The 12,053-nt window shown below is 34.5% G+C and overlaps 1 protein-coding gene across 2 annotated transcripts; it reads left to right on the top strand.

Annotated features, from left to right (window-relative positions):
• The first annotated feature begins 7,950 nt into the window (after nt 1-7,950).
• LOC110867887 (G-type lectin S-receptor-like serine/threonine-protein kinase At4g27290) lies at nt 7,951-11,538 on the top strand. 2 transcript variants are annotated; one of them, XM_035975551.1, is made up of 6 exons: nt 7,951-9,248; nt 9,325-9,617; nt 10,076-10,286; nt 10,383-10,620; nt 10,713-10,807; nt 10,964-11,538. In XM_035975551.1, the coding sequence occupies exons 1-6, from the start codon at nt 7,976-7,978 to the stop codon at nt 10,978-10,980; spliced, it is 2,127 nt and encodes a 708-aa protein (XP_035831444.1). In that variant the 5' UTR covers nt 7,951-7,975; the 3' UTR covers nt 10,981-11,538. The 2 variants fall into 2 exon arrangements, with proteins under 2 accessions (XP_035831444.1, XP_021972635.2); XM_022116943.2 differs by having other exon boundaries at nt 10,713-10,863.
• The last annotated feature ends 515 nt before the right edge of the window (nt 11,539-12,053 follow it).

The raw sequence follows: 12,053 nt of genomic DNA, 5'->3' as shown, positions 1-12,053 counted from the left end.
GTTAAAACAGTGTTTCAAGCAACTGTTGGGTTAAAAAACAGTGTTTGAAAACACTGTTGAGTCAAAACACTGTTGTTAAAGCAGTGGTTTGAAACCACTCTTGGGTTAAAACAGAGTTTTAAACTACTGTTGGGTTAAAACAGTGTTTGAAACCACTATTGGGTTAAAACAGTGTTTCTAGCCACTGCTTAGTTACTTTTTTTTTGGGTTTTTACTTATTTGCCAGAATACAGTCATCTAGCTAACAGAATGGGGTCCGAGCATTTAGGAAAACTGCTTTCCAAGGTAGAGTATATCTTTTCAGCACTATTTATACTTCTTTCAAAACATATATAATTGCTCACTACATGATTCATCATTTCAGCACTTGGAACCTGTCATTAAGTCTCGAATTCTGGGCCTCCAGTCTCTCATTAGCAGAACAATCCTTGATTCATCATTTCAGCACTTGGAATCTGTCATATGTCCACATGGTGGTTGGAACTTTAAGACACTCGATTCCCAAATCCGTTGTGTATTGTCAAGTTCGTGAGGCCAAACGTAACTTGCTCGATCGTTTCTTCACCGAGTTGGGGGCAAAAGAGGTAAATTTATGTTTTGTATATCTAAAATAAAAGCAAAATGTCAACACTTTGTGTTTGTTATTATATAGTGTTTTGAATTTATTTTATTTGCAGGGAAGACAGTTGGGTAAATTGTTGGATGAAGATCCAGTGATAACACAAAGGCGTCAAAACATAGGAAAGCGGCTAGAACTATATCGAGCTGCACAATCTGAGATAGATATGGTTTTCTAGACCAAGTAGATTAAATCACATCGTACATATCATTTTTGGATCATTTTTTGTTTACGAAACATGGATTAGGCTATAGGCTATAACTGTGTAAATTTGAAGTGTCTATGCACTTTATTATTCTATTGTTGTGTAAATTTGATAATTGACTTTTCTATTATTCAATAATAATTGTAAAAAGAGACCGCCACAATCGCTTTTTAGGGTGGGTAGTATTTGAGACATCATTTTTTACACATCGGCAACTCTTATAAAAAACGAACTACTAAACTTATATAAAGATAGTAACGCTATAAATAAAATAACTAATGTTGTTATTTTAAGGCTGAATTCTTGATATCTACGTCTCCACAATGATTAAAATCCTTGGTTCACCATTTGTACTCATTCATCACTATCTTTAATATTACTTTATAAAGATATAGAACTAAACACCAAAATTTAAATGATATATTATAATTTGTTTTTTAGTATTTTATTTCGATCATTACTAAACCTACCCGTGTGGTTACACGGGTGCTACACCTAGTTACAATAAATCAAAGTAGAAAAATCCCATGTGTCATCACCACAAAGCCCCCCCTTATCTCTCTCCTAGGTGTCAACATGTGAAGCCCCTCCCCTAATTATATTCCTATGTGTCATTTTCTTAGAGTTTTGATTTTTTTTTATAAAACCTAAAGGGAATGGGCGGCAATTGACATGATCAATGAAACTTTTGAAATTTGAATGACACCGTAAATATCTGATTGTCAGCGTTCCCCCAGACAATCACAGCTCCCTCTCAAAACTCATTTCTCTCTCTCTCTCTCTCTCATTTTCACTATTCTTTCTAGGTAAATATCAATGAGAAGCACCAAATTTCTCCATTGTTATTCTTGAAACCTCTCTGGATTCTAAAATGTTGAGCAACCGTCATCAATAAAGGATTGTCAGCAGCAGCATTATCTCCGGCAGAGGTGTAACCGCCGGTTTTCATACAGATCCGGTGGATGTCACTAGATTGATGAGGTTTTGGTTCGGATTCGCGACTGGGTGCTCAATTTCAGGAAAACTAGGGTTTGGTAAGTGGAGATTCCAACGATCTAGGGCATAAATAAGGTTTCTCCGGTCGACTTGAACTTCCAGCAACCAAACCTAGGGTTCTTCAGTCGACTTGAACTTCCAGCAACCAAACCTAGGGTTCCGGCAAAAGACCTGATTTCCTGGTCTGTGAACGGCGGCATCTAAAACCATAAGGTCAGACAAATCCTTAATCTTTATTGTGTTTTGGTCGTGGGTTTTTATTTGGGTCATGCGAATTAATCGCATTTTTCCAGTAGCGTAGTAATGGGTGCTGGTTTGGTTTAATTATATCTTCTTGGGGATTTTTGTTCTTCTTGAAGAACCAAATTGGGGGGGTTTTTGAAGTGTAATTTTACTAATCCTGATGTTTTCCTTCTTGGTTTTTGTTGTTTTACTGGGAAATTTGCAGTATTTTGAGATAGTGTCTTCATCCCTCTTTTAAGAATCTGTTGAGGTTTGTTACAGGGAAAGATGCCCATTTGTTGTTTTGTTAAGGATTCTACAAGGATGCCTTTTCTTAATGATATTCTGTTCACAGTTAAATATGTTTGTTGCATTTTTCTTATATAAATTTGGACTTGAAATGGTTGGATTTGTAGCTGCTTTAACACCAAATCCAAACATATGCATTTTATAAAATAGAAATTTGAAATAGCCTCAAATGTTGATTGAGCCCATGTTTGACTTATGAATGTCAAATACATCATCTTTTAGTTTTAAAATCATCAAACTTTAGGCCCATTTGTGTAGAGATAATTTGTTGGTAAAGGTATATTGTTTTCCTTATTATTAGTATCTATACCTTTGGTTATTTCACAGTTGACTAACTGAGTTAAACTACAAAGAACTGAATATATTGTACCAATAATACAACGATCAAAGATGCCTATATAATTATTGTGTAAGAAAGAGATCCATTATTTCACTAAATGTCTTTTGAAAACTTCTAATTCTTTTATTTTTGTGAAAACTTCTAATTCTTTTATTTTTGAGAAATTGCAGGTACGTGGGGAACATTCATATACATGTGACGGAACCACTTCTTCAAGAGGTTTTTGCAAATACTGGTACTGTTGAAGGTTGCAAACTTAAAAGAAAAGAGAAGGTATCCATATGATTAAAACTAGACTGAAAAGTGAAAAGTTTTGATCATCTTTGCGCATTATCTATTTTAAAGATGGCATCGTGCCATATGTTGAGTTATTACACAGTTATATATCTTTTTGTTTATCATATGTGCAGTTGTCTTATGGATTCATTCACTACTTTGATTTGATCGTAGATCCGCTGCACTTGCTATATTATCTCTAAATGGGAAGCATTTGTAAGTGTTTTTACAATTTTACTAGAGCTATTTGCTCCTCTCCTATCTTATGTCACCACTTCTTATCAACGTTTTTTCAGGTTTGGTCAACCTATTAAAGTCAACTGGGCATATGCCGGTGGGCAGAGGGAGGACACATCAGGTAGGTTTTATTAGGGGTGTCAATCGTGTTAGGTTGATTGGTTGGCGGGTTGATATGTGCAGCCCGAACCTGGCCCATATTATTATTCGTGTCAAAGATTTCGACCCTAACCTGCACACATATAAATTCTTATCAACACGAACACGACCCGTTTAACCTGTAATGAGTCATGCATGTTGATTTATAAGCGGGACATCGATAACATTTCTAATAATGAATGTGAGTGTTATAAGTAAATAATAGTGTGCCGAAACTAACATTATTATGACTAACCATATAAAATAGAAACGTGAAAAACAAAAACAAAAATATAAAAGTTTTTTCTCTTTTTTCTAAATAGTTAAACAGGTTAACGGGTCAACCCGTTTTTATACGACTCAACCTGAAACCAACCTGTTTTTAATAGGGGTCAACCGGAACCCGATGCGTCTTTTAAACGGGACGTGTTAGTCAACCCGAACATTGTTGGTTTAATTGTGGAATTAGTATTGGTTGATTATGTGTACTTTAATTCTTAGATATGTACATCAGAAAGAAGATATGACAAATGATTTTTACTCGTGTATTAGCACGAACTCGGTAAAATTAAAGATGTTATTTTCAATATGATTATTTATGAATTTTTTGTTTCAAACGTTGTTCTTTAGAATGACAACGTGCACAAAGTTTTCAGGATTTTATCTTCAAGATGATATATGAATTTCTAAATATAGATAAGCATTATTGCTAACTTTCTTTGCAAATATACATAATAAGCATCCCAAAGTAAAAGAATAAGTGGGTTGATATTCAAAAGTCTATTAACTTTTCTAAATAAAAAGACCAGCTTATGTGCGTTGTTTGTTTTTTGGGTAGGCTCTTTTGATCACCAGATGAATAATATTGATTAAAGATACATGTGTTTACTTATATTTCATTCATATGATGGGTGATTTGTTTTTTTATAAGATTAAAGATACATGTGTTTATTTAAATTTCATTCATATGATGGGTGTTTTGTCAACATCTTACTTTTATAGATTAAAGATATATGTGTTTGTTGTTTATTATTTTTTTAATTATTTTGGTTTTTAGATGGGTGATTTGCATTACTCTTCTTGGGAACATGGCTCGCCATTTTAACGTTGTAATCAAGTGGTCAGCAGCCATCATTCGTGTTCAATCAATAGGTGTTAGGGCTGTGTGGATGGTTAAAAGTCGCAAAAGGACAACGGTAGTGGGCTGTCAAAACTGGATAGCAAATTCACACTTCCAGCCGTGATTTCGAAACCAAATTATGTGGTACAATGCAACAACGAGTTGGGATCTTTTGCAGCTGTTTGAGGACTGAGAACTATGTACAAACAACCACATTAAGGGTCGGCAAGGGCTGCCAAAACAGATTGACATCCACCTTTTATTTTGTTTATTTTAAAAAAATATGTTTTAAGCGGAACACTTCATAAACATCAGTATGTATTTAATTTTTATTACCTTTTCTTTTTAGGTACCATAGTTAAAGCAGTAGTTCCAGCATTCTGTCATGTTCTATTTCACAGTGATGGGCGTTGGCGAGGACTCGACATAGGCATAGAGACAAGAAGCACGACAGCGGAGTAGTGATGACGAAGATAATTTGAGGAGGACGTAGGATTTGCTTCGCAAAGTATTATCTATTTGCTTATTTTGAAATTGCAAGCCAGGAGGCGAAGATGGCATACAACCACTTCATCATGAAGGTACCTTCAACCGAGGAGTGGTGTATAATGTCGGGGATATTAGTGGGACTTGTGTCCCCCCTATAAAACAGAAATGGAGATTGTTTGGATTCTCTAAGGGTTGTCTTAGTATGGATAGGAGGGATGATGCACTTGCTTTCTAATTTCTAATAATTGTGTACTTATGAGTAGTATAAGAGTGTTTAGGAGTATCTTAGTTTGTAATTAAAAAAAATTAGTTATGAGAAATTAATACATTGGAAATATGTACAATCAGAGCGTCACATATGAATCATATATCTGTGTTTTGAGTGTCTGTTGTTGTAGTGTTTGATTACAACTAATTGAATTGTTTTTGTGTTGTGACTGTTTAAGGATTGTGGGAAATAAATGTATTTAGGTAAGTAATATTCATGGTCTTTTTTGTATTATTGTTCAAACATGCAGTTTTATGTATATTGTATAGTTCATTAACAACATTAATTGACTGAATACCAACTACACGTGGATTTGATACTGCCCTTGCTGCAGCTAGGTTAGAGTTTTGTTTGAAAAAAATTGTAACTCAATATATTTCTTGGTAAGGTTTGCCAAACATGAGTCTTATCATGAAGAGATATCAGGTTATAAATCATACAAAAAAAAACTTTTATAGATATAGATTTTTTTTAACACAACCCATAACCCGTGAAGCTCACAAGTATATAACCTAGTACATATAATAAAAGAAACCATGTTAGGGACACATGGCATTCTAATATTCTATGAGGCAGTCTTAATTATTTTTTTAAATATTTATTATGAAAAGTTATTTATTGATAATATTAAATTTAAAATTTGTAGAAGAGATTTTAATGATAAAAATAAAGATAACTGATAATAATATATTAATTATTATAATCATATATTAGTTTTTAAAATCTAAAAAAATATATTAGCATTTTATATTTATAAAGATAAAGATTTTATTTAATTGGTAGTTTTAATTGTTTATATTTTTGTGATAAGAACAAGGATAACTGATAATCACATATTAAAATAAAAATATTTATTTTAATCAACTGTTTCGTTAAAAGGATTTATTTCAATACATGTAGAACATATATATTTTTTATACATGGTATATTTAGAATCCTATTTCTAATAAAGGATCCCATTATCCCGTTTTACACTCCAATGAAATAATAATATTAAATCATAATATCCAACTTATCTCTTGTATATTTAATATTTTGTACTAAAATATCTCTTCTCTTTTTTTCTGCTGATTATCCAACATTAGGTAATACGTAAGTTTCTAACCTAATAATAAATAAAAAAACAAAATAAAATGTTATAAAACATGTAATACACAACTCTCTAACCTAATAAAAAATAAAGTGAGATATTACAATAAGTAAATAGTACCTCAACGTTCCTTTTGTTAGAAAACACATCTTGATGACTAAATGTTGTAACGAATTACATTATTCGTGTAAGACATGTGTTTATTAAATCGTGCAATACACGAGTTTTTAAAAGATATAACTATTTTATTACTTAGTATATAAAATTATATTTATTCAACTCGTGTAATACACGGGGTTCTAACCTAGTATAGTAATTATAATAAAACAGAACTTTCTCCAAGTCCCACTACCATTGAGAATAAATTCATTTAAAAACTTATTAACAGAAGTCAATTACTTTGCAAATGAACCAACGTGGGTTTGAGTAAAAAAATAACCTGATATGTGAATGTAGTTAGATGATCAGTTCTGATTGATTCCGGTGGTTGTAACAGCAACGGACCTGCAATGCTTATCTTGTTTCGTAATTCTATAAACGTAGTGGTCGGCATCATGCGAAGGTAGACGATGGATTTAAAGTGAATGGAAAAAGAGAGCAACGAGCGAACTCGTGCTGATAACGTATTGTGAAACTAGGCTATTAACACAAGAATATGAGAAGAATTATAGGGAGAAAAGAACTAATATTTTATTGATAGGTATGTCTTTAACAAAGAATTACAATCAATATATATAAGTGATGAAATCTTGAAGAGCAAGTCAATCTATTTATAGAGTTGATAACCACATCATATAATATATTCTTTATAACAAATATTGTTTTCTTATAATTATTTTTATTTTAAATTTAGAATCAACACACGAATGAGTGAAATAAGAGATCAAGGAAAATAATCTTTGGTTTATTTATTTGTTAGGTCTAATATGAAAAAGTAGCTCACACCGGTAGTACCAATATACTACAAGTACGCATCGCTTTCCGTGTCTTCCAAGTTTTTCTTTACTCCTCACTATGTACCTTAATCTTCTTTTTTTCTTTTTTTTCTTTCCCATTTTCTTTTTAATGTCTTTTGTTATTTTCCTTTTATTATGTACTTTTATTTATTTATTTTATAACTCTTCTTACTATATCTAAATTTGCTTATTATAACTCTTTTTAGTATATCTAAATTTGCTTATATATTTATTTTCTTTTTTATATTAATAAAACATTGTCTGATATTTCTTTTATTATTTTAGTTTTGCAAGTTAATTTATTAAATTTCAACATACAATTATTTTTCAGTTAAATATTCCTCATCTAAGTTAAAAGTTAAAGTTAATACTGTTGCATGTATACCATTATAACATTCGTAAATATGTGTACATATTATATATACCTGACTCAATTTTCATTTGGGTAAACTTTTTAATGATATTTCAATGGCCAACTAGCAAGCATACCATGATTTACAAGTGACAAATCATGTAAGAGAATACAAAATTTGAAATGACCAGAACATTCAAAAAGTCTTTGTTCAAACTATTATATGGAATTTTATGCAACAAGTCTTTCCTGGAAATGACCAGAACATTTAATAAGTCAATCAAGTTTAGCTTTCATAATCCCTAATATATATGGTAATTAATTAATGAATTTGTGAAGTAGATAAGAATATCAGTGAATGAATATGAATCAAACAGTACTAATGTTACTCCTTCATATTACCTCCATCTTTCTAATGTTAAGTATTTGTATTTCGTTAGACACCATAGCTGTGCATAAATATATCACAGATGGAGAGACCATCGTTTCGGAGAATGAAAAATTCGAGCTGGGATTCTTTAGCCCAGGTAGTTCGAAGCACCGATACCTGGGGATATGGTTTAAGAACACATCACCTCATGAGGTTGTATGGGTGGCCAACCGCGAAACTCCCCTTATCAACACCTCAGGCACGGTCAAGTTGGACAACCAAGGAATCCTGTCTCTTGTTAATGGATCCGGTGCGGTCATTTGGTCATCCAACTCCTTTGTATCCATCACAAGTGTCAATCCCATAGCACAACTCTTGGATAGTGGCAATTTGGTAATTAAGGATGCGACTAGTGTCATTTGGCAAAGTTTTGATTACCCTGGAGATACGTTCATATCAGGAATGAAATTGGGGAAGAACCTCATAACAGGAAGAGAGTTGTACCTGACATCATGGAGGAGTTCGGATGATCCTTCCACAGGAGAGTATACAGTCGGGTTCTTAATGGAGGAATGCAGGTATCCACAAGTATATATTAAGAAAAACTCTGTTATTGAAACAAGGATCGGGCCGTATGATGGTGTAGAGTTTGCAGGCCTGCCAAACTATAAGCATAACCCTAATCATATTTACACAGTAGATATGGTTGCTCATCAGAAGGAGATGTATTTTAAGTATACTTCTAATCTTACTGCCAGTTCATTAAAGTCTACTGTGAATCCTAGTGGAATTCTTGAGATCTCGCAGCTAAATCACCGCAACAATGAATGGATGTCAGATCACACTATGCCAGTAGATTATTGTGACAACTATGGACTATGCGGCCCGTATGGAAGCTGTAGTACAGCCACTTCTCCTACCTGTGAGTGCTTGAAAGGGTTTGAGTTACTGAATCCTAATAATTGGACGAGTGGATGTACACGGAGCAGAGCCTTGGATTGTGGGCCTGGGGAGGATTTTATAACTTTTTCAAGCATGAAATTGCCGGATACACAGAACGCAGTGTTTAATGCCAGCTTGAGTCTCCAGGAATGTGAGGTAGCCTGCAAGGATAATTGCTCATGCACCGCCTATGCAAATCCAAACATGACTGCAGGTGGAGTTGGATGCTTGCTATGGTTTGGAGATCTGATTGACGTACGAGTGTACTCACAAAATGGGCAAGATCTTCATGTTAGGTTGGCGGCTACTGAACTATCAGGTATGCTATTAGTAGTATACAAGTACCTGATAATGCATTCGTTTTTAGTAAAAGCTAATACATGACTCATTCACAGAACTTAATATGGTCTCCCAATCTAAGAGGAAAAGAGTACTCACCTTAGTCATATCAACTTCATCAGCTTTGGTGTTTCTGCTTGCGGTCTCATATGCTTGTTTAAAGAAATATAGAACGTCTCGCATGAACAGAAGAGGTAACTGGTACGCCCTTCGTAAAAAGAACACAGATGTTCGAATTGAAGATCTGGATGAGCTGCCCTTTTTTAGCCTACAACAAATAGCTAAGGCTACAGATAATTTCAGCATCAATAATAAGATAGGAGAAGGCAGCTTTGGCCCTGTTTACAAGGTAATTATTTAGAGTTAATTGTCATTTTAGTTCCTGTGGTTTGGGTCACTTTGCCAGTTTAGTCCAAAGGTTTCATTTTTTATCTGTAGGTCCAAAAAAGTTTCACCGTTGCCATTTCAGTCCATTGGGTTAACTTCATCCACTATTTCTGTTAACGAGAAGGGCAATTCAGTCATTTATATGGCCAAATTGCCCTTCTAGTTAACAGAATTACATATAAAATGATTGAATTGCCCTTCCCGTTAATAGAAAAAATGGATGAAGTTAACCCAGTGGACTAAAATGGCAACGGTAAAACCTTTTTGGACCCACAGATAAAAAATGAAACCTTTGGACTAAACTGGCAAAATGGCTCAAACTACAGGGACTAAAATGGCATTTAACTCAATTATTTATTTTCAGTCACTAAAGCATTCAGGTATAATAGCCATCAGAAACACTTACCTTGATATTTTTAGGGTGTATTGGAAGATGGTCAAGAAGTGGCCATAAAGAGGCTATCAGAAACATCTAAACAAGGGCTGGTTGAGTTCAAGAATGAAGTCATTTGTATTGCAAAACTTCAGCACCGGAACCTTGTGAAACTTCTTGGATACTGCGTGCATGGAAATGAAATGATTTTGATTTATGAATACACGGCTAACAAAAGCTTGGACACAATTCTATTTGGTTCGACTCACTTTATCTCAAATTGACTTGATGTAAAAATGCTGTTCATTTCATCAACAAATATTGAATTATTATTATGTGATTATCTTTCCACAGATGAAACCAAATGCTTAATGCTTGACTGGCCTCAGCGACTTAATATCATACATGGGATAGCTAGAGGTATTCTATATTTACATCAAGATTCCCGCCTTCAAATTATCCACAGAGATCTCAAGCCAGGAAATATTCTGTTGGATGGCGACATGAACCCAAAAGTCTCGGACTTTGGTCTTGCTAGAGAGTTTGTAGGATCAGATACTGCTGCTACGACAAGAAAAGTGGTTGGCACATAGTAAGAATCTAAAACCATGGTCTATTAGAAAATTTTTCCCAAATATAAAGAGATTTCTAATCTTCGGTTTGATCCATTTAACTTTGTTGCAGTGGTTACATTTCACCAGAGTATGCAGTACACGGGCAATTTTCTGTAAAGTCGGACGTATTTAGCTTTGGTGTTTTGGTGCTGGAGATAGTGAGTGGTAAGAAAAACAGAGGATTCTATCACAAAGATCACAATGACAACCTTCTTGGACATGTATGCTATACAAATAGAGACCAAAGCTAGCTAGTGTTTTTATATAACGAAGACCGTTTGGGTATACTATACTAATTACCATATGTTTGGTCTGATTCAGGCATGGAGGCTCTTTAGAGAAGGCAGGACCAGTGAATTCATGGATGCATCTTTACACGACGTATGCAATGTCTCTGAAGTGCTAAGGTCAATACATGTTGGGCTACTATGTGTGCAGCATCATGCACATGATAGACCAACTATGTTGTCTGTTGTTCTAATGCTTGTTAGCGAAGGCGTGTTGCCTCAACCTAAACAACCTGCTTTTTTTACTGGAGAGAGCGATAATGAAGTTCAGTCTGTGTCATCAGTTAATGAAGACACGCTAACGCAACTTTATGGTCGGTAGCAAGCCAGTGGCGGACTTACAATGTTAGTAGGGGTAGCACGGGCTACCCCTCAACCCCGTCTCCGTAGTGTAAAAATACCCCTTAACTCAGTGTAAAAATACCCCGCAACTTCGTCTCCGTTATACAAAGGATACCCCTGGTGAGGAAGATACTGAATAGGTCACAGCCTCATAGGTGGTGTTTTCTTTTTTTATGTATTAGATTTCTATTGGTGTATGATTGTTCTTCTATTTCTTGTCCAAAAAAGAAAAAAAAATATATATATCATCGATTGTTCTTTTATTTCTTTCACAGCTAGCAACCCAAGTTCTTGATTTTCGTCCACCAGCTGCCAAAGGCTGCTGCCCTTTTAATTCTTTTTTTTTGGCCCAACCCAAGAGATAATTCAGCCCACATGATCTTTGGCTACTAATTAAAGTATTTTGGCCCATCTTCAACTATCTTTTCTTTTTCTTTTGCTGTGCACCGGTCCAAAACCAAAATGACTTTAATTTCTGTTGCTTTTCGATTAATCTACATGATATCAGAAGAAAATGCCATAAAGTATCAGTTAGGATTGTGAAGCCTTTTGGGCTTAAGTATGGTTTCGGTTACGGGTTGTCAAAGGAGGGCTATTGGGGCCAATTTTACTTTTTTTTTTAACGGCCAACAGAATCAATCTCGAGCACTCTTGGGACACCTACTGGACCAACGGAGTACTCCGAGAGTAATCCGAGTTCACCACCAATTCCGGGGAAAACCCGGTAACCCACCCGCCCGTAGGCACGACGGTGAAATTACCGGTAAAACCTGTTTGGCTCA

This window comes from Helianthus annuus, chromosome 7 (assembly GCF_002127325.2).
Source record: "Helianthus annuus cultivar XRQ/B chromosome 7, HanXRQr2.0-SUNRISE, whole genome shotgun sequence".
Classification (NCBI taxonomy): domain Eukaryota; kingdom Viridiplantae; phylum Streptophyta; class Magnoliopsida; order Asterales; family Asteraceae; genus Helianthus; species Helianthus annuus.
Note: the sequence above shows the minus strand (reverse complement) of the source record. Positions and strands in the feature narration are given on the sequence as shown.

Coding starts and splice junctions, on each gene's coding strand:
- LOC110867887 (XM_022116943.2), top strand. CDS start 7,976: ATGAATATGAATCAAACAGTACTAATGTTACTCCTTCATATTACCTCC. Junction 9,249..9,324: donor GGCGGCTACTGAACTATCAG/GTATGCTATTAG, acceptor ACTCATTCACAG/AACTTAATATGGTCTCCCAA. Junction 9,618..10,075: donor GCTTTGGCCCTGTTTACAAG/GTAATTATTTAG, acceptor TGATATTTTTAG/GGTGTATTGGAAGATGGTCA.